General features: G+C 32.3%; 2 protein-coding genes across 3 annotated transcripts; one reads left to right on the forward strand and one right to left on the reverse strand.

Moving 5' to 3' along the window:
• Positions 1 to 521: 521 nt before the first annotated feature.
• LOC134699768 (clumping factor A-like) lies at positions 522 to 12,688 on the forward strand. 2 transcript variants are annotated; one of them, XM_063561188.1, is made up of 5 exons: positions 522 to 839; positions 1,459 to 1,615; positions 2,237 to 2,308; positions 9,853 to 10,797; positions 12,384 to 12,688. In XM_063561188.1, exons 1-5 carry the CDS (start codon positions 534 to 536, stop codon positions 12,392 to 12,394), a joined length of 1,491 nt encoding a protein of 496 aa, XP_063417258.1. In that variant the 5' UTR covers positions 522 to 533; the 3' UTR covers positions 12,395 to 12,688. The 2 variants fall into 2 exon arrangements, with proteins under 2 accessions (XP_063417258.1, XP_063417259.1); XM_063561189.1 differs by having other exon boundaries at positions 525 to 839; positions 9,853 to 10,575; positions 12,384 to 12,687.
• Positions 12,689 to 16,355: 3,667 nt separating this feature from the next.
• On the reverse strand, positions 16,356 to 21,039 carry LOC134699733 (16 kDa calcium-binding protein-like). The gene is made up of 2 exons (XM_063561162.1): positions 20,788 to 21,039; positions 16,356 to 16,724 (listed from the first exon to the last, which is right to left on the reverse strand). Exons 1-2 carry the CDS (start codon positions 20,932 to 20,934, stop codon positions 16,578 to 16,580), a joined length of 294 nt encoding a protein of 97 aa, XP_063417232.1. The 5' UTR covers positions 20,935 to 21,039; the 3' UTR covers positions 16,356 to 16,577.
• Positions 21,040 to 21,511: the final 472 nt, after the last annotated feature.

Raw genomic sequence — 21,511 nt, forward strand, 5'->3', positions numbered from 1 at the left:
GTTTAAAACGAGTGGCTGCCTTTTCAAGAACTTTTTTCCCGATTGAAGTGGATTCAATTTTGTATTAAGATTTTCTTACTAATAGTCGAAAAACGAACACGGTATTTTCATGAGATCTACAGAAAATCGTGCACAAATACTTGTAAGTTGTATATTTGTTGACAGCTTTCGGTTAAACAATTATGTACCACAAAGTGTGTGACAATTGCCAAATGCAATATGCAATAAACGGAGTGCACCACAGATATGACGACAAAAACTTCAATATATTGAACAAGGGGGTGATTATAAAAATATCACATTTAACACGAATATCTCCCAAATATCCACGAATAGTATTTTGTTAATTACTTTTTTGTGTTTAGTGTGTTATACGCATGGTACATGACAAGTGGTCATGAAAAATATAGCATTTTGTTCGTAATGGTAGTAAAAATATAATTACAATATAAAACATAATGTGTTGATTGGCTAACTGTCACCTATGCAAATGAGATACCACAAATTCTAATATTCATAAAATGCGTTGAACGATGTATTTGGTGTTTATTTGTGATAGTAACTGGACGAGACAAGCATTCTACAAATTTTATACACACAAAATGAGGAGTTTTCTTCTTTGGATTTTATCCATTTCTTTATACTATGAACTATCATCGGCATGGCATATGCAGTTTTCGCTTCGTGATGTCTTAAAAGGACAATGCAGGGACGTATGTCCTAGAATGTGTAAAAAGGATCCGAATTCATTAAGTTCTGATTACAAGTGTGGATTTGTTTGCCAAAATGTTTGCACTTCAAGAATTAGAAAACGAAGATCAAAAAGAGCAACCAGCTCGGTTTGTATTTAATAATATGTTTCTAATTAAAATTTGATTAATTTAAGTGGTTTCATCAATTCAAACGGCTATACATGCTCCTCAAATAACTTTTCTAATGAAACACTATTAACGTGTTTCTGATGCCTATCGTAAGAACCAAGTTTACAGCTGAATGATACGACACAATTAAACCTGTTTTGTATTTGGCAATCAAAAGTGTTTTGCTGCAACGAATTGTTTCTATCGCATAATTCTTTTTGGAGGGACAAAATGGTAACTACACGTTTAGAAGCAAAATGAACTTCACACTATCTCAACTAATTCATAATGTATGTTTAATAGCGGCATCAAGATAACAAGGTTTAATAATATTTATTTTTAAATTTATTTTACTTAAAAATGTATTTGATATCATCTTCAGATGGCAACTTTTCTTTCACATTGCACGTGCCAACGCCGCACACTGGAAATTATGAAAAAACATCTTGTATTGTTCTCTGCCTATTCATAATTTTATGTTTATGTTTTTCATACAAATTTGGTTATTGAATTAAAACATTGCTTTATTTTCATATACTAGTATCAAGTTATATAAAGCACAAATGACAAAAACTATTTTTTTCTTTACCTATTTCAGACAAACCAAATGCACATGACACCTTTACCAAGTAAAATGAAGTTTTTCGATATTGATAACGATGGCGTTGTTAATCTTTTCGAGTTTGCACGAGCTTTGGGACATAATCCTAGAAAACAGCACGTGGTCAGAGCGTTCAAAGCTGCAGATTTAGATGGTAAGTTATGTTTATATGTGCTATTATAATTTAAAGGATTGGAAATTATTTTGAATAAAGGAGAAATTTAAGTAACAAAAATACCGAAATTCAGTGAAAATTCTAAAGGGAAACAGTGATTAAACAAACAGATATAATAGGAAAAAATGTCAAGAAAAATAACGGAACTGCAGCCAACATTGTGTTATAATCATAATCACCATAAAACGTACAAAATGGCATAAGAACACAAGCACAAATATAAAATGAAAAGAAGACAAATTACCGTAGCACACCAACACCATGGCCGGATGTACAAATACCGATCGGTTAGATTAACACTTCACAGATGGTATTAGTCTGGGATTATAAAAATATTTGAATTCGAGCACCACCAAAAATACGTTTATTTTGATGTAATGTACACATAAGATAAACAAAAATATTCTCACTTTGTTAAACACTGCATTTTCTACAAATTTAAGACCATTATTGTATTGAAAGTACATTCTAAAAAGTAACCCATTCATTACATAGAATCGACTATCATTGAGTATAAGAAAATATGTATAACTTGATTTACCGAACCACAGATTCTAGCATTGTATAAGCAATTAACTCATTCTATTGAATTTATTTCAGATGACGAAAAATTGGACTTTTTTGAATTCAACAATGATGTTTGGGTGACTGACCAAGATGTTGTCGACGACAGTAAGTTATGATACAATATAGACTTAATATTATTAGTTCTTCTTTTTCTGTATTAAAGTGTTCAAGTGTTCAATTTTAAGAACCTTCTTCAATTGGTCTGCACTAAACAACTAACGTAAACGGTAAATATTTATTAGCAACAACCTTGATATTAACAATATTAAACAGAACTTTAATAGTTTTAAACAATCAAACAGTGCCCAAGTCGTAAATTCACAACTAACCGTGTATTGAAATAAGCCCCGCCTCCCTACTAACCTAATATTGAATATACACGATCTCCACGAGGTCGCTTTTAACCAATCATATTCCTAGAAATGTATAGGAGGTAAGATAAATATTTATCCAATCAGCTTGAGTGCTCGGGTAGTTTCTTCGAACTACATGTTTAAACTTTCCCATTATTTAGGGTAAGAAAATACATACCAAACTTTTTATAAGGGTAAAAGACTACACATCAAAAACTTACATTCTGTCATGTTTAAGGGTAAGACAATTCAGATGCACCGATGTTGAATATTTATATGTAAATTTCGGAGTAGGACACTATTTCCTTATCCGCATTATCATAACGATTATCCGGGTCTATAACTGATATATTTTTTTTTTAAATAGGAACACTTCATCATTGTTCATGTTACTTTCTCTGTGGAGAATCTACTGAATTAACTCTAATTTATAGTTTAGGTTGATGGTGACCATTATTTAGTTCTACGTTGTGTGATGTGAGGTGTTGTTTGTGAGTCTTTTTTTTTTGCCTACAGTGTTTCCTGTCTTTCGTTTACCTTGATCACATTTATAATCACTATATGCCTTTTATATGTCGTAAAACGGAACGTTCTTTGTTTTAAATGGCAGTTTTGTTCTATTCTTGAAATGGCGTCTCAAACAGTAATTTTCAAAGTTCTCCTTTGTTGGGTTGTAAGAGGCAACATAAATTTACTGGTGTTCAATCTCGTTAATGAATTTTGAATATTATTCGCAAGATGCAACAAAAAGAACAATTAAGAGAGTAACAAACTACAAGCGGAGATAAATTGTGTGTGTCGAAAACAACGTCTTCTGCTGTGACTGCATCGCCCACAACAAGTTTACGTCGATGTTACCCACAATAAGTCCGCATTAATATTCCCTGAAATAAGGCAACATTGCTGTTGATCATCCTTTTTGTGTAATAACGGGGAACAGTCATTTTTTTTTTATCAATTTGTTACCTTTCTATAAATCTATAAAAATATACAAGCTTATGATCTATGGGATATAAAAGACCAATTTTAAGTTATATCTCCAATTCTAGCTATTCAAACAAGAAGCTCACTCCACAAAAGAAAATGCCTGTGCCAAGTCAGGAATATGACAGTCGTTGTCCATTCGTTTGGTGTCTTTACTCTTTCGATTTTGCCATTTGATAAGGGACTTACTGTTTTGAATTTACCTCGGAGTTCAGTATTTTTTGTGATTTTACTTTTTTACACATTTGATGAGAAGACATTTTCACTCTTTTCATAGCTTGAAAAGTGTAAATGATATTAATTTGATATTTTGATACGTTACGTTATATGCAGTCGTATTTATTTTTGGACAAAAACATTTTCTACATAAGAAAAGGCCAACTTGCATATTTCAAAACAGACTTTTTAATATCCAGGTTATTATTCTAAACATTAAATGAAGCAAACTTGAGATTTAAGAAACTAATGTTAATTTCATGCAATGAAAACAAGTTCGTAATAGAATAAATAACCCGAATTGATCTATCAAGTATAAAAATAATAAATCGGATCTATGTGGTCACTTGTTTTCTTTTATTTAAAATAGCAAGTCTTGAAAATCGTGAAACGTTTTATTTTGATTCCTCGGGTTTTATTTTGATATTCGTGCTTATAGAAACACCAATACCATGTCATGGTTTGAATAATACAAATATTAAACTGTTTGCTATTCATTTAATTGTTTCCAATGTACATATTATTTAATTGGTGTCAATATAAGTACGGTATATATTCTCACGAGCATTTGTATTACTAATAAAACCTATGGAATAACGTGCTGTCAGTACATCAAACTAATAAACATAATTACCATTTCTTTAAGGTCATACGATGACCTACAATTGTTCACATAAATATCATTTGGACTCTGACACATATATTTGTCACATTGACAATGGGTTATATACCCATTCGAATACCTAACTCATAATGATAAAACTTAAATTGTTATCGATGGTATTATTGATAAATCATAGTATCACTATTTTACTATTTTTCATTTAATTTTAATGATTCATAATTTTCTATCTCATCACAGTAGAGGGATATAAAAAATGATCGCTAGAAACAAAGGGCTCACTTGATGTTGGCAATAAAATTAACAACGTCGTCATTAGCAAAAGATAAACAGTTTATCCATGGTTATCGCAATATGATTTCTTTTCTCACTTTCGCTGAACCGGCGCAAGCGGGAAAATCAATCCTGTTGAGATGACCAACGATAATCTATCAGTATAGCTTTGTATATCAAATAAACAATAAAAAGTGTTATAACAGATATAACGAAGTGATAACATCGTTATAATGTAATGACATGGATATAAACCTGTCAATTGTTATAGGGGTTTCATTGCAATGCAAAGATCACTGCCATTCTAGAATCTTTACAAAATTTGTTCGGTATAAGCGACTACAACTATTACTAATTAATGACGCATTGTTTAAGTGGGAGTGTGTACTATAATATAATATAAAATAATACAACATCTTAATAAAAAGGAGAAACGAAGACCAAAGTACAATTTCATGACCAACTTTCCATATCAACCAAAAAAACTATACATTTATCTATGAGGTATCAAACGCCAAGCACATTTTCTTTCAAAGATTATTAAATATTTTAATTTTGTTTCATAATAATTAGTATGACAGTACAATTGTTAAATGCAATTTATATAAATTGTCTGTACCTAGTATGGAATATGACAGTTGTTGTCCATTCGTTTAATATGTTTTATTATTTGGTTTTGCCATTTGAGTAGGAACTTTCCGTTTTCAGTATTTTTGTGATTTTAATTTTTGTATCATATCTTTATATCATTTGAACCCATCGTTTTTGATCTTTTCATAATTTAGCGCACACAGATATACCAATCACCAAAAGGGACGTATTGATAATTTTATTCTTGACATCAAGTATTTTGGGAGTTTCCCTCAATATATATGAACATGTAAGACATGAAGTTACACTTTGAGTCATGGCGTTGTCAGTTTATTTTCTATCTATAAGTTTGACTGTCCTTCTGGTATCTTTCGACCCCTCTTTTATCAAGTTACATATTCACAGAAGAATCTTTATAATCGCTATTAGGTCTCAAACTCTTTATTTCTTTAACTTGATTTGTAAATACAGGTATTATAATATTGAAAAAAGTTCTTAAATATTGGGTCGTCTGAAAACGAAACACATCGTCTTTGTTACATTTTCAATGGTCAACCTGCGATACGTTCAATAATGTAGAAGTAATAAAAAAAAACCTGAAATAGACATAACAAATCTGTCGTCCCGCAAAAGGTATTAAGACCTCTAAAATTTAATCGGTTGGACCTAATATTCAACTAAAAGGATCAAAAATGATTTATTTAGATCTTTTGCCCTGCTTGTCAAATATTTGTTAGTTGTCTGTTTTTGATATTATCAAATAAATCAGTAAAAAGTAACAGGCTATTATTTGAAGTTGGAATTATTTTTAATTATGGCATTTGCATACTTTCTTGTGCATTACATTTTAAAAAAAATCAATGCTTATTCTGTATTTTCATGTTTTGAGTGTTGCATAACACTTTGTAATAAAAAGTATTGTGTGCCGCACAGAACTTTCGCATACATTATAAACATGGATTTTGTTTTAATATCAAGCACAAGAAATTATGCGAATTCCGTAATTATATATATAATTCAAAGTTGAAATAACAGCCTGTTTTTAAAGTGTTAAATTTGACACAACCAACTAATATCATCGTTACAATGTAATGACATTGTATGTACAATTATTTTCGTTGTAACGTAGTTAGTGCCATCAATGTCATACCGGATTTGTTTTAAACTTCATGATTTGTTTTAGTACTTATATATATATATATATTAAAGATATCTGTCGCATTGATTTTAAGGTTGTATTGTATAATGAATACAAAGATATACAGAAAATTTATTAAAAACTACCAATTTGGAATAACATTAAAAATAAAACCACATAACACAAATAAACTCTACATCAAATTAACGAATGTAAAAACTTTGTGTTTTCTTTACATTATAAAACAACTCAAAATTCACGTAGCTTACATTGAGATCATTTGAATTTTGATGAACAAGTCCGCTAACTTATATTATATTTGTATTTTTTTTAAATTCATCTTGTCCTGTAAAATATAACTCAACCCTAAAATGATGAGACTCTTTCGATACTAATTCCAAATTTGTACAAATGAAAAATGATCTAACTACATTTCTTGCATTTTAAAACATTGTCTTGCCGAGGGTGTTTTTTTTTAACGGTCTTCACTACCCATGATCTTCTTACACGGTCTCGTCGATGAAGATTCTTTTAAAAGTTACTATAAAACAAAAATCAAAAAAAAAATTAAAAAAAATAAAATTAAAAGACAAAAATCATAAAAACAAAAACCACGAGGGTTTCGAATCACTAAAGATCTGAAATACATTTCAGGTATTTTGTATTTATTAAGTTCAAGTTCAAGTAAGATTCATTTGTTTTGACGTAATAAAAATAGTAACAAATCATTATTGGAGGTATCTCCCTGCGAAAATTATTTGTTCATGCATAAGTTTCGTGTCCTCTGATAGTTATTCAAATATGTATTGACCTATACGTGAAGAAAAGATAATGATCTTCAATATATCTTCTGCGAAAAAGATGCATGTCTACCAAATACATGTATTTGTAATTATTAGAATATTTGTCGTTTATCGATTTCATTATTTCCGGTCATAACGTTTAGACAGGTATAGACATGTATGGACATACCTTTGTAATCAACATTAAATAAGTAATTATAGTTGCATAATTAGATCTATCTAGTATCAATATATGTCATGTCATTGGTCATGTTGGTGGTTATTGACTGTTTAACTATGACCATAAGTAGAAAAGAATAAACGGTCAAATGTATTTATCTTGTTCTGTTCTCACGAAATATACAATCCATTTAGATGTGTCAATAAATTATAGGAAACATATTTGCGTATTTATATATTTTTTTTATTACACACGTTAATTGAATAAATATAGATTCTTACATTGATACCAGTGGATTATCGGATTTATCCAATCGAGATAGTTAAATTATCAATTTTAAAGTTCGAGCCGCCTCGGCGAGTACTTTAAAATTTATAATTTAACTATCGAGATTGGATAAATCCGATAATCCACGTGTAACTATGTAAGAATCTGTTTCTCTAATGATTAAAAAGACATTTTCTTTTTTTGTTTACCGAAAATCCCCTTCGAGTGCCTTTCACATTGCACGAAGTTGTCAATTTCATTAACACCTGTTATCATATTTCGGTTCATCCAGTCAGCCAAAAAGGTCATGACCCTTAAAATCATCCAATGATCTTCTGAGATCACCAGCAACCACACGTTGATTAAATTTTTTTATACAATGGGTTCGAAAAGGGATAAATTTCCATAGAATTAGAGAAATATTTTTCTACAGTTATGTAGTTAATAAAGGATTAAACGCATTGTTACAAATACATTTCAGCCACATAATCTTTCGAAGTTTATACTAAAGTGAAAAAAGTTATAAATAACCAATCATATTCAAGTATGTGTAAATATGCAAATCATATACGAATTCTTAAAAAGATGAATTTCCAGTCATTACGTTTGTGTATGCTAATTACTTTTTTTTTCTTTTTTAATTCATCTATATGTATTATGTAGAAACATGTCCTTGACTGAAGGAAATAGATTGATTTTTTAAATTTTAATGGTGATATTAAAAGAAAACAACAGGAAAATATAAGTCAATTACTTAAAGAAAACACTTATGAAATAAACAAAAAAAATAATAATGTTGATGAGATATCCATTGAAGCTAAAAAATAGTTTTTAAATAAACTACAAAACAAAATGAAACCCGGAAAAAACGGTTTAGAATTAAGTAATCGATTAAACTAATTATTTGTTTCTTACATGCAATTATTGTTCTGTTACACCCAGGCTATTCTAACACTGTGGTGTTAAATGACTCGGAGAGAATATATGAACAGATTTTTAAAAATATGCCAGGAACATAACGTTTCCTTTATCGCTGTCATTAGCAAATACAAAATTGCTAATTATTGGACGTTTTAACCCGTTTACAACATGTACGCATATCCCTGAATGTTAGTTTGTCATGAGCACATTTGGTGTTTTCTAATTATGTTGTTTGTTGTTTTGACTTGGTTAACATGATACTTTGGTATAATTTTGACACTTCATATATTTCCTAATGTGGAAAGAGATAAATTTTGTATTCACTAAATAACACGGAAATGTTATACATAAAAAACTTTTTTACACGAATAATACAATTAACAAGGTAACATGCCTAATTATTTACATGTAAATAAACAATTATTTACATGTAAACAAACACTAATGATTGTTTTGTGGGAGGTCTAAGCATACACATTACGATTAAGCAATGCCCACACGATTTTTACCAATTATCATATTATTTTCAATATCATGGGACCCATTATGCGCAAATTTAAAATTCAAAACATAAATGCCCTGGAAGCTAACAATGTGTAACAATGACAAAAAAATATATAAAACCATACAGAAATACATGACCGAGCATGAGGAGCCTCTAAAGGTGTTTGAAATTTTGAAACAAGGTCATTGATTTAAGAAATAAGAACTTAGAACTTTATTAAAACTCTAGACAGTTAACACTGTAACAAGAGGCAGATAAATAATTTAAGAATTGGAGATAAAGTACCAAATGTTATACTGCAAATACCCTTTAACCTTCATGACACTTATACAAAATTTGATCTGCAGTAATTTGTATGAAATCTTCCAGTTTTTTTATATTGGGGTCTGGGCATTTCAAAATTAAACCACATAACAAAAAAATAATCTTTCAAAGCTACGAAGATGGACCTTCGTGTCAGCAACTTAATATTCATAAAATATCATGCTAAGTCCCCTCTACAGAACACAGAACAATACAGTGCTTGTCAATCCTCCATATTCAGTTTTTTATATATTTTAGGCACATTAAAAAAAACCATTTGTTTAGAAGTGGTATATTCAACTTACGATTTCTCAATTTCTAAATCTTAACGTTGGAAATCAATGATCCAAGAGAGCACTGAAAATGTGATAACTTACAGTTCATATGCATTTTTTACGACTAACATGACAAGTCTTTATATCGTTTTCATCAATTTCGGAGTTCTGAACATCGATAAACTTGTGTTGCCTCTAATATATACATTTAGATTTATGTAATATGTTTTTATTTCAGATTATGAATTTGAAATAAATGAAGACAGGTTTGATTCCGAATTTGACGAAGACAGTGACGAGTCTAGCGGAAAAAGAAGTGATTCTGACGATTCTAGTAGTGACTCATCAAAAGATGATAGCGACGATAGCAATGACTTGTCAAAAGATGACAGCAGTGACGATAACAGTGATGATAGCAAAGATTCTGATAGTGATAGCAGTAAAGATAGCAAAGATTCTGATAGAAAGAGTCGACGACGAGGTAAAAAAGGCTCGAAAAAAGGCTCGAAAAAAGGAAGAAAAAGCGACAGAGACGGCGATGGTGTCGATAGTTGGGATATCGATGGCAATGATGGACTTGATGGAAGGGATAGTTTAGAAATGCCTGCTATTGACATGCCTGAGGCAGGAGGTGAAATGATGGAAAATGTTGGCGAGATGGGAGAAAAAATGAGAGAAGGCTTTGAAAATATAGGTGATAATATGGCTGACGGTATGGGGGATATTGGAGATGCAATGGGCGATGGAATTGATGCCATGAAAGACGCAGCAGACGATAGAGTTGATGCAATGGGAGACGCAATAGACGGAATGAAAGATACATTAGATGACACAGCTGATGCTTTGACCGGTGGTGTCAATGATGCAGTTGACGGAATGAAGGATGCCATGGGTGGTATTGCAGATGCAGCCGCAGAAGGAATGGACGCAGCAGCAGACGTAGTTGAGAATATAGTAGATGGTATGACTGAAAACAACAATCTGGCCCTAGCAGCAATGGCCACATCAGGCATGCCCCCTCCACCACCAATTAATGTAGCTGGTGACTCGTTTGTGCAACCTATTTCTGCAGGAGTGGCTTCTAATAATATTGGATCTTTGTCCGGAAGTAATGGCGGAACGTCCTTCAACTCGATGAACACTTTAAGAACAACACGTGATGAACAAACGTCAAACACAGCAGGTAACCGTGTCGCGCGATGGCAAAAAGTTGCACGAACACGCAATATGCTGCTGCCGCCAAGGGATCTTAGCAAAGGACAACCAGGTCGACGCGTCATCGATGACTCAATGACAACGTCGTTTGTGAGAACGCCACCATCGGATGGCTTTGGTTTATTTAGAAGCGTAGCTCCGATCAGAGTGCGTGTACCGGCATTTGCTAATTTCGGAACGCAAGGCTAGCTTGGAGTCTTTTCTTCAATTTACACGATCTAAATTATTTTGATAAAAAGATATATTAAATCATTTTTGATAAAGCTATATTCTATTCAAAAGAAATGCAAGAGATTCAATATCTAAAAGAAAACAATAAATTAGAAAATTTTGAAAATTATTATAACAACAAAAATAGATAAAGCCAAAACTGTAAATTAAAACAGTATACATACTACACCGTTTACTAGTATAACATTTTGTTTGAATAACTTGTGTTCGTTACGTCGTTATTTAATTTTATGTCTTTGTGTTATAATACGATTTGTTTTAATATAAATGTTTAATTAACCGTTTTGCATTTAGTGCTGTGTTACGTTTGTTCATCGCTAATGTTCGTATTGTTATGTCCACCATTCAGTGTTTGATGTGTTGTAAAAATGGGATTTGTCTGACTAAAGCTTTACTTCCATTTCTATAAAATATTCCACATTTTTTGTCTTTTCATTCCGACATTCTCACTTCAGCTCATTCAGAAGAATGTCTAGTAGGTGGTCCCCTGTGTCCATACGGTAAATTCAGAAATTATTGCGAGGTTTTTATTGCACCAGAGTGGTAAACGAAATAATTTAAACACGCATTTTTATATATTTTATATGCATTAAACAGGATTTTTCTCAAAATCGTAAAAATTAAAATCACATTTAAGTCTTAAATGACAAAATCGTAATAATAAATGAACGCAATAATTTCTGAATTTACAGTATTTTGGAGTATTTTGAAATAATAAGCTTGTACTCAATAACTGCACACCATCTGTTTTGGTTGCACAAGGTGAACAAGTAGAAAGTCAAAACCAATTTGAGATGTATTATAATAAAATTACATATGGCTTCCACTAATTTGTAAAGAAAAAGAGTTTTTTTTCAGTTAAAACGTTTTTTTTATATGTTGTTTGAGTTTTCCTTTTTACGTTGTGCAGTATGTATCGTTAATGTGCACCTGCGTTAGGAACAATTTATCATAATAAGATGCATTATGTCTTCTAAACATAGCAAAATGGTAAAAGTTTAATTGCAAAACCATGCGCTGAATATTTTACATGAATTTAATAGAAATACAGAATCACAATAATATATTAAATGCTAAAGTTTGCTTTTATGAATATATCATAAATAAGTCATAAAGTTAGCATGCTAGAATATGTTTTCTTAAAAGATTTGTTAGTAATTTCTATTTTCATCCTCATTGAAAGAAATTAAGAAGAAGATACGGAATCAGTCAGTTGTAGATTTTAATCCTGAATTGGAAAAACTTCGGATAAGCGTTTTTTTAACAGGATTTTGACGCTTTCAACAAGGCATTCTTACTGACATTGATTCTTTATCGTTGTAGGTGTCGCTTAGTTTGGGTGTCCTTGCGCATGATCAACCAGATGTAAATGGAAGAAGAAGGAAGTTTTTACTACAAAGTCACTTAAAATCGTTTATATTTAATATCAATTTTCCATTAAATGAAGAGACTTATAATTTCATACAAATTTTAAATGTTATTCTTTTTATTCGCCATGGACACCCATACTACTGTGTACCGAGAAATAAGTTTGTTGTTTTTATTTGTTGTTTTTTCCATTAGACTTAAAGCGTCAAATACGTTTTGAGTTTATATTAGTCAGCACACAAAGTCTTTCTATTTATAATTACCAGAAAATTGTACATAATTATAAGTTTAAAAAATAAAAATACACATCAATACTAAAGATGCGTCTTGCGTCGAAAATTATTTCAGATTTCACGATATACAGTAGTAAGGTAATCCCTGCATGAAATCTACTGTCTCTTATCAAGCGAGCAACACGGCAACTGTCATGATTTGTGATATGTGAAACAGAATCTGCACCGAGATGACTCCTGTTTTTTTGTGTTGTTCCTGTTGTGTGAAGCCTTGTCTGTTATATGGTTGGGTTGGTGTCTCTTTGACACATTCCCCATTTCCATTCTCAATTTTATTTTGTTTGGTTTTTAGAGTTTTGTATATAAGTAATTGTATTTCCTGGATCTTTCGTTTTTCCAAGCCACTATCAACTCATTTTAGACTTATGAGTATGTGTATCCCTTTATTATCTCGCCTCTCTTACTCTTCATCATTTGGTCGAGATTTTTTAGTACAAGTGTGTATTTGTTTTTACTTAATTTTTTTCATAACTGTCAATTGGTGCTATACTATAAGCATGTGTTTTCAACATTTGGATTAATATTTTAGCGACTTTTCGCTAACCAAAAACTTCCCACAGGAACGATTTCTAACCGTTCTTACCACCTAGAAAACATTTCTTTAGTAGGTTCTTGGTACGCAAGTAGTTGCTAAAATCTTAATACAAATGTTGAAAACACTTGCTTATAGTATCGCACCGATTGCCATTTGATATTTAACGATGCATTATTACAAATTCCATCGAAATGATGTGTTCATAGTTGTATTAAAGAGAAACAACAAGCCGTTGATGTTCCTTATCTTATTAGCAGAGCTAGGTTCATGGAAGGTTGACATGTGCAACACATATGTTCAGTTAGCATAATTCCGTAGATAGATATAGGAAGATGTGGAGTGAGTGCCAATGAGACAACTCTCCATCCAAATAACAATTTATAAAAGTAAACCATTATAGGTCAATGTACGGCCTTCAACACGGAGCCTTGGCTCACACCGAACAACAAGCTATAAAGGGCCCCAAAATTACTAGTGTAAAACCTTTCAAACGAGAAAACCAACGGTTTAATAGTTCGAGTTAATATTTTTTTTCGGCTTTTGAGCTGTTAACTCCAAGATGATATCAATTTAAATGCATAGATACATATATCAGACTGGCTTTAAACATGATGTATCAAACATGTACTTGTAAGACACAAAGAATTTACAAAAAGGTTAAAAGACAATCACTTAACACCATAACTATACATACTACAAAAGTACGACGATGTGGTATGCTTACCAATTAGATCACTATCATAAACAGACAATATTAGTAGAAGGTATCATCTCTATGCCGAAGTGCGGCTTTCAACAATGAGATAAACTCATACCTCACATGGTAAATTAATTGGAGGGATTTAACACTTGCTTTTTCCAAATCAATAGCTGCTGAAATGATTGTGCCAGTAAAATTTGGAAATCTAATAGCGGGAAACTGCACTAGTGATTTCAACTGTTAAATGAAGATCGGTATAGACGGATGAGCCCTCTCTCTTTATTTGATGTTTCAATGGAGAGAAAATTACTTAGTGTCGTTTCGTTGTTGGGATGTACAAGTACCCGGCCACGTCCACTCTGTTTTTTTTAGATGTATTTCTTTTTCGTATCGATCTGATGAGTTAAGCCTTTTTCAACTGATTTGTATAGTTTGTTCGTATGTTGTACTGTTACACCACTGTCCCATGTTAGGTGGAGGGTTGGGTTCCCGCTAACATGTTTAACCCCGCTACATTCCGTAAACGTATGTGCCTGTTCCAAGTCAGGAGCCTGTTATTCAGTGGTTGTCGTTTGTTGCTGTGTTACATATTTGTTTTACATTTGTCATTTCGGGGCTTTTTATTACTGACTATGTGGTGTGGGCTTTGTTCATTGTTGAATACCGTACGGTGCATGACCTATAGTTATTAGTTTCTGTTCAATTTCGTCTCTTGTAAAGAGACGTCTCATTCACAATCACAACACATCTTCTGTTTTAGTGCATATATTATTTTACAGTAAAGGATTATAATAAGAAACTGCAAGCTGGTCTGAGAATTCGTAATTTGCAAATCAGATAAGAAATCCGTGCCTTTTGCTTTCTAAATGTTAAATCCGCTACAAGATAACAAAACGAAGACCTTCAACAAAAAACATTTCCATGCACTAGGAACTGTGAAATCGTAGCCCGATCCCTAATTTGACATATACCTTAAACTGTTCACTTCATAATGAACATATATAAAAAGTGTCCAACTTTTATGCCAACAAACTACCCTAAACCTGGTCTTAACCGCCTGATACTTGAAGACCGGACGCACGAATCGGGAAAACATAATGTGAACAAATGTAACTTCATTTGTCATAATTGTCCACAGATTGTACCTTTATAAGTACAAATAAATTAAAGACCACAATTAGAACAAATATAAACATTTTTTTCAAACCGGGCTGAAGTACTTTTTTCAAGTAAATAAAAAAACAATGTCCAATTAAAATCACCAGACTCAAGCTGACAGCCAATTTAGATAGCAGCCAATTTTCACGATATCTTTAAAAACCAAAGAACTGTCAAATGTCTGTGTTAACGATTTTATAATTAAAACGTATTATTATGTAAAGGTTTGAATGTAAGAATGTTAGAAAGGTTAATTCCATAATCAACAGACTGCCTACAGTAGCTAAGAACTAGAGTCTAACCACAATAAAATTCTAAAACCTAAACACAAACAAAACATATTAGCACAAACAATACAACACTTCGTTTTTAACTAGATATAAGACTGTGGATTCTGACTCAGAATAATAAGGCTGTTGGTTAAGGTACAGAGGCGGATCTAGCCATTTTAAAAAGGGGGATTCCCAACCCAGGATAAAAGGGGAGGGGTTCCAACCACATGTCCCCATTCAAATGCATTGATCGTCCAAAAAAAAAAGGGGGGTTCCAACCCCCGACCCCCCCCCCCCCTTTGGATCCGCCAATGAGGTGGCATGTATTTCCTGCCATCTATTTATTACCTTGTGAACCTGCGTGATAACAATAATGTTCCTTACTTCGTAAATACAATCCCCTTCCCTTGTGACCTACCGAATTGGACTATTTACCGGATTTGTTTTAAAATAAGCAACACGACGGGTGCCACATGTGGAGCAGGATCTGCTTATCCTTCCGGAGCACCTGAGATTACCCCTAGTTTTTTAATGGGGTTCGTGTTGATTATTCTTTTTTTTTATGTTGTGTGTACTATTGTTTGTCTGTTTGTCTTTTTTCATTTTTAGCCATGGCGTTGTCAGTTTATTTTCGATTTATGAGTTTGACTGTCCCTTCGGTATCTTTCGTCCCTCTTTTAACCAAAAGGCGCAGTGTAGTTGTTCTAGTGAAAATAAGGTTAGTCAAAATGTTCTCGTGATAAACATTTATTTGTTTTTACACTTCTACAATAGTAAAATCATAAATATTAAACGTTACCAGTCATCAGTATTTTTTTGAAGGGTGTGTGGAGTATGTATGCATGCAAATTTATTGACTATGTGTTGTTTGCGTAACGTCCAGTATAAACTATTAAACATATACAATGGTACACTAAATGCGAAATTAAAGTTTGCCCTTTTACTTTTAAAAAAAAAATATTTTACTTATATGTTATGTCCTTTTTATAAAACAAACAAAGCATATGTTTGAACATTGTTAAGTATTTTTATAAATGTTCATATAATAATGCTCACAGCATGTATACATGTACATTTGCAATACACATTTAAAGCAAATGTTTCTCGTGTCACTCTACAGTCGTTTCAAGTGCATCGTTATTTATATATCAGTAACATTGATAACATATATATCTTCTAGTATTTGACGTTTCAAAGTTCGTCATGTTTAGGTACGAATTCATCATAAGTTATAATTTTGTCTTTGTTTTTGTCGTAGCTATCCATAAATGTTTGAACTGTTCTTTTAAAATCTTGATCGTCCTGATTCAACCCTTTACTTGACAAAAATGTTGAAACCTACAATAAAAAAACCAATGTATCATGACAATAGAAATGTATATAGCTATATTCTTACATCTTCATTTTATCAAAAAATAAAATCACAAAAATACTAGAAAATTCAAAACGGAGAGTCTCTAATCAAGTGGCAAAACTTCAGTCACATCAAACGAATGGATATCAACTATTATATTCCTGACTTGGTATAGGCATTTTCTTATGTAGAAAATGGTGGATTGAACCTGGTTTAATAGCTAGCTAAACCTCCTACTTGTATCCCAGTCGCACCATAACTATTTACAATGTATGTTAGATGTGTCTGTTTAAACCTATTGAAAAGATCCGTTAGTTTATAAGAGAGTTCAAGACAGCCCACTATAACTTTCAATAGTGCTTTTTGTATATTCTGAACTGTAAAAAACAGCTGAACCAGATGAATATAAAAAAGAATCTGAAAATTGTGGAACCGATTGTTAGATCTAGTCCGAAAATATAAAATTGTCCAGATAGCTTTCCGTCATTGGACACGTTTAAAAAGGTACCTTTTTTTTTGTGAATACTGAAATATGGACATACATACCCCACCGCAATTTTGCGCCTGTTCCAAGTCAGGAGCCTCTGGCCTTTGTCAGTCTTGTATGATTTTTAATTTTAGTTTCTTGTGTATTATTCGGAGTTTAGTATGACGTCCATTATCACTGTACTAGTATACATATGTTTAGGGGTCAGCTGAAGGACACCTACGGTGCGGGAAATCTCGCTACATTGAAGACCCATTGGTGGCCTTCGGCTGTTGTCTGCTCTATGGTCGGGTTGTTGTCGCTTTGACACATTCCCCATTTTCTTTCTCAATTTTATGCTACACTATTATTTCATATTAGGGTAAAGGAGGTGCAATTTAAAAAGTTTAAATCTGCTGCATTTGTTTGCAGATGTCCTAATTCAGGAACCTGTTGTTCAGTTGTCGGTTGTTGATGTGGTTCATAAGTGTTTCTCGTTTTTTTTTATAAAGATTAGACCAAGATTAGACCTTTGGTTTTTCTGTTTGAATGGTTCTACCTTGGTCAATTTTTGGATCCGTTGATAACTTGTTGTTCGGCATTAGCCAAGGCTTCGTGTTGAAGTCCGTTTTTTGACCTATAATGGTTTACTTTTACAATTTTTTTACTAGGACAAAGAGTTGTCTCATACCATATCTTCTTATATCTACATACAATTTATGTGAATATCCGAACAATAATGATAAATGCATTTCTTGTGTTCCAAGCATTATCTTAATTTTATCCGGCATCCGCAGATTTTAACACACTCGAAAGGTTTTACACAAACTTGAAAATACAAGTTTTTGATTCATTTAACATGGCACAAATACCCGAGTTGTTTCAATTCAAAATACAAAGTCGAAATTCTCAATTTTATATTCTGTTGATTTTCAAATATATATATATATGGCAGTGCAGGCGATTTGGTGTCACGATATCACAGTAGCATGGGTTCGAGTCCCGGCGAGGGAAGAACCAAAAATTTGCGAAAGCAAATTTACAGATCTAACATTGTTGGGTTGATGTTTAGACGAGTTGTATATACATTATGTACACAGCCATGTATCACCATCATTGATGGCGATCCGATGGATACATCTGTTGTAGGGTTGTCACTGACTCAGACGTACTTATGAATATAATTATTTTCTGTGACTGTATCTTACATTAATTTGTAGGATCCTTTACTATAGATAATTTAGCTGATCTGTAACAATAACATCTTCATGCCTTATATATCATGTACTGTAGTACGCCGCTAGATTAAAACTGACGTGGAAAGGTAACATATGGCCACCGAAAGCTCTTTTTTTGAGAGCCCAGGTGGTCGTGTGGTCTAGCGGGACGGCTGCAGTGCAGGCGATTTGGTGTCACGATATCACAGTAGCATGGGTTCGAGTCCCGGCGAGGGAAGAACCAAAAATTTGCGAAAGCAAATTTACAGATCTAACATTGTTGGGTTGATGTTTAGACGAGTTGTATATATATATATATATATATGCTCATCTTAGATACCGGGCTTTTCTACGCCAGACGTGTATTTTGTCTCCAAATTGACTCATTAGGGACGCAAATGATTGTCCATATTTTTGTTAAGGAAAGAGATATTATTAACTTGAAATCTAAAGTACTTTGGAAATAGAATTTCTCTAATGATTTATAGGTAAAATAAAGGAAGTTTTGAATATTTTCTGAAAGTTCATTAGCAGATCTCCCCTTCTGGATAAGGCTTATTGATTCCACATGTTTCATTCAGAAATTTCTCAATAGTCATTATGTAATTGTGGTTTTGCCCGGAAATTAACCAAAGTAGGCTTAAAATGTCAATTGACCTAGTAATTTGACTTCAAAGGTTGACGTTGCGATGATTTCTGTGTTTTGTATATGATCGTATATAGTACATGTAGTATTGCTTTATAACCTCCAGTTGTGTATGTTGTAAATAAACCTATTGTTGAATTCAGTTGTTATCTTCTAAGAGCAATTATGAATGTCTGGATCGAGTTTACAGAAAAAAGAACAATGGATGAAACGTGCATAGTGGACCAAAAATATAAAGGATAGAGAAATTAATTGGTTGGCAAAATATAAGGAATAGAGAAAAATGCCATACAAAAATAGAGAATACAGAATCAAGTACCCCATCCATTTATTAATTTTTTTTTTTTTTATATATTTTTAGCACGTAACCATGTTTTAAGGCCGAAAAGTGTATCTGTCATGATAAACTATAATAAAGGGCTGAGCTTTAGCGCATGATACGCCCGTTGCTCTTTTAACTTGTCTTTTATGCTTTAAATGAATTTATATGATCAACTAGAAATAGTGTGTGCCCTGTCAAATACCCCCCCCCCCAAAAAAAAAAAAAATAATAAATAAAAATGCACAAAAAAATTGGCACTATTAAGGTCAATAGATATAAACAATTTATCAAAGTTGCATACAATTTTGTGAAAGTGTTAGTTATTGTCCCAAAATTGGAAAAAATCCCCCCTTTTTTAAGCATAAAAATTCATAACACGGAAATGTAAAATCTGAAATTTATAAAAATTGAAAGGGAGCTTACATCAATAGATATAAACAATTCACCAAAGTTTCATGGACATTGGTGTAAGCCTTTTTGAGTTATTGTCCGAAGTGTTAAAAATCCCCCCTTTTTTTTAATAAAGCCCCATAAATCCAAAACTTAAAATCTGAAATTTATAAAAATTGAAAGGGAGCTTATATCAATAGATATAAACAATTCACCAAAGTTTCATGGACATTGGTAAAAGCCTTTTTGAGTTATTGTCCGAAGTGTTGAAAATCACCCCTTTTTATGAATAAAGCCCCATAAATCCAAAACTTAAAATCTGAAATTAAAAAAAAAACGAAAGGGAGCTTACGTCAATAGATATAAACAATTCACTGAAGTTTCATGGAAATTGGTGAAAGTGTTTTGGAGTTATTGTCCGAAGTGTGGACGACGGACGGACAGACGGACAACGGTATACCATAATACGTCCCGTCTAAAAGACGACGGGCGTATAAAAACTATATGCAACGCCACAAGATTCGGACAAGACATAGCGTATCAATTTGATAAAAAAAAAAACTCATTTACTGTAACATATCATTGAACACTATGAACATGTGATATGGGATCAATTTCCCCCCCGCATTAATCGTGTATTAAAACATTTAAAAGGACTTTTGGATGTGTTTTTGGAATAAGTCCAGATTATTATAATGTACTTCGACCCCTAGATGTTTTTTGATTGTGTCATTGGGTTGCTGTCTCGTCGATTTTAACCACATATCCGTTTACTCATACCTAAAGAATTGTTTACCTTCACTACATATTTGTGTTGTTCCAAATTCAATTTAAATCAGATGCGGATCAAAGGGCGAGGGGGCGGCCCATCGTTATTGAACAACATGTATACGACACATGTATTACTAGTAATTTTATGACGTTTGACAATTCTTACTGCAAAAGTTGGCTTGATAACCCCCCCCTTTTTTTTTCTAAATGCACATGACTTTAAATAAATTCTTACCTCTTTAAATGTTACTTTCTTATTCCCGTTAGTATCCATTTCGTCAAAAACTTTAGCAAGACTCGTTGCCTCATCTTCCTCGCAGATTGATAGTGTTATTAATGAACATAATATTGCAGCAATTAGGAAACTCGAACTCGTAATCATTTTAGTGTTATGTCTTTATCTAAAAATATCAATATCTTTAATACTTAACTACACGTGTATTTTCATCTTATCACACATGTTCATGTACTTTGTGAACTAATACACTTATAATGTACTAGAAGATAAAGATAAAATACTATAGATATATTAGAGGGTCGCGATGGAGTCTACAGAATAGAGAATATAAAAGCAAAAAGTGCAGAATAGAATAAAAGGCCAAAAATGTTAAGAATAAAGAAACATGGCCTAAAATGCCGGTTTAATACAAAAATAAAGAAATTCAGTAAGGATCCCCATCTAAACCTTTATTGTTTTGAGTGTTCACGTACTAAATTATACATTAATAACATATATCTTTAATTAATTCAATTTATACTATATCGACAGAGTACCAATTTCTCTTCTTGTAAAAGAACACAAACGCTCAGAGCACCAACGCGTGACTCGATCGGCATAATACGAAGTAGCAAGAGAATAGGGGAAGGCATCGGATTGATTAGGTTCTTAAGGTTTAATTTGTTGTCCTTCTTTTATTTTTTTTAAGTGGAAAAAGATTATTTACTCAACGTTAATTTTC

The sequence above is a fragment of the Mytilus trossulus genome, unplaced genomic scaffold (genome assembly GCF_036588685.1).
Source record: "Mytilus trossulus isolate FHL-02 unplaced genomic scaffold, PNRI_Mtr1.1.1.hap1 h1tg000085l___fragment_1__unscaffolded, whole genome shotgun sequence".
Classification (NCBI taxonomy): domain Eukaryota; kingdom Metazoa; phylum Mollusca; class Bivalvia; order Mytilida; family Mytilidae; genus Mytilus; species Mytilus trossulus.

Excerpts from the sequence above, each read along its gene's own strand:
- LOC134699768 (XM_063561188.1), top strand. The coding sequence starts at position 534 with ATGTATTTGGTGTTTATTTGTGATAGTAACTGGACGAGACAAGCATTC. Across the intron at positions 840-1,458 it reads CAAAAAGAGCAACCAGCTCG|ACAAACCAAATGCACATGAC; the intron begins GTTTGTATTTAA and ends TACCTATTTCAG. Across the intron at positions 2,309-9,852 it reads CCAAGATGTTGTCGACGACA|ATTATGAATTTGAAATAAAT; the intron begins GTAAGTTATGAT and ends TTTTTATTTCAG.
- LOC134699733 (XM_063561162.1), bottom strand. The coding sequence starts at position 20,934 with ATGATTACGAGTTCGAGTTTCCTAATTGCTGCAATATTATGTTCATTA. Across the intron at positions 16,725-20,787 it reads AGAAAGTAACATTTAAAGAG|GTTTCAACATTTTTGTCAAG; the intron begins GTAAGAATTTAT and ends TTTTTATTGTAG.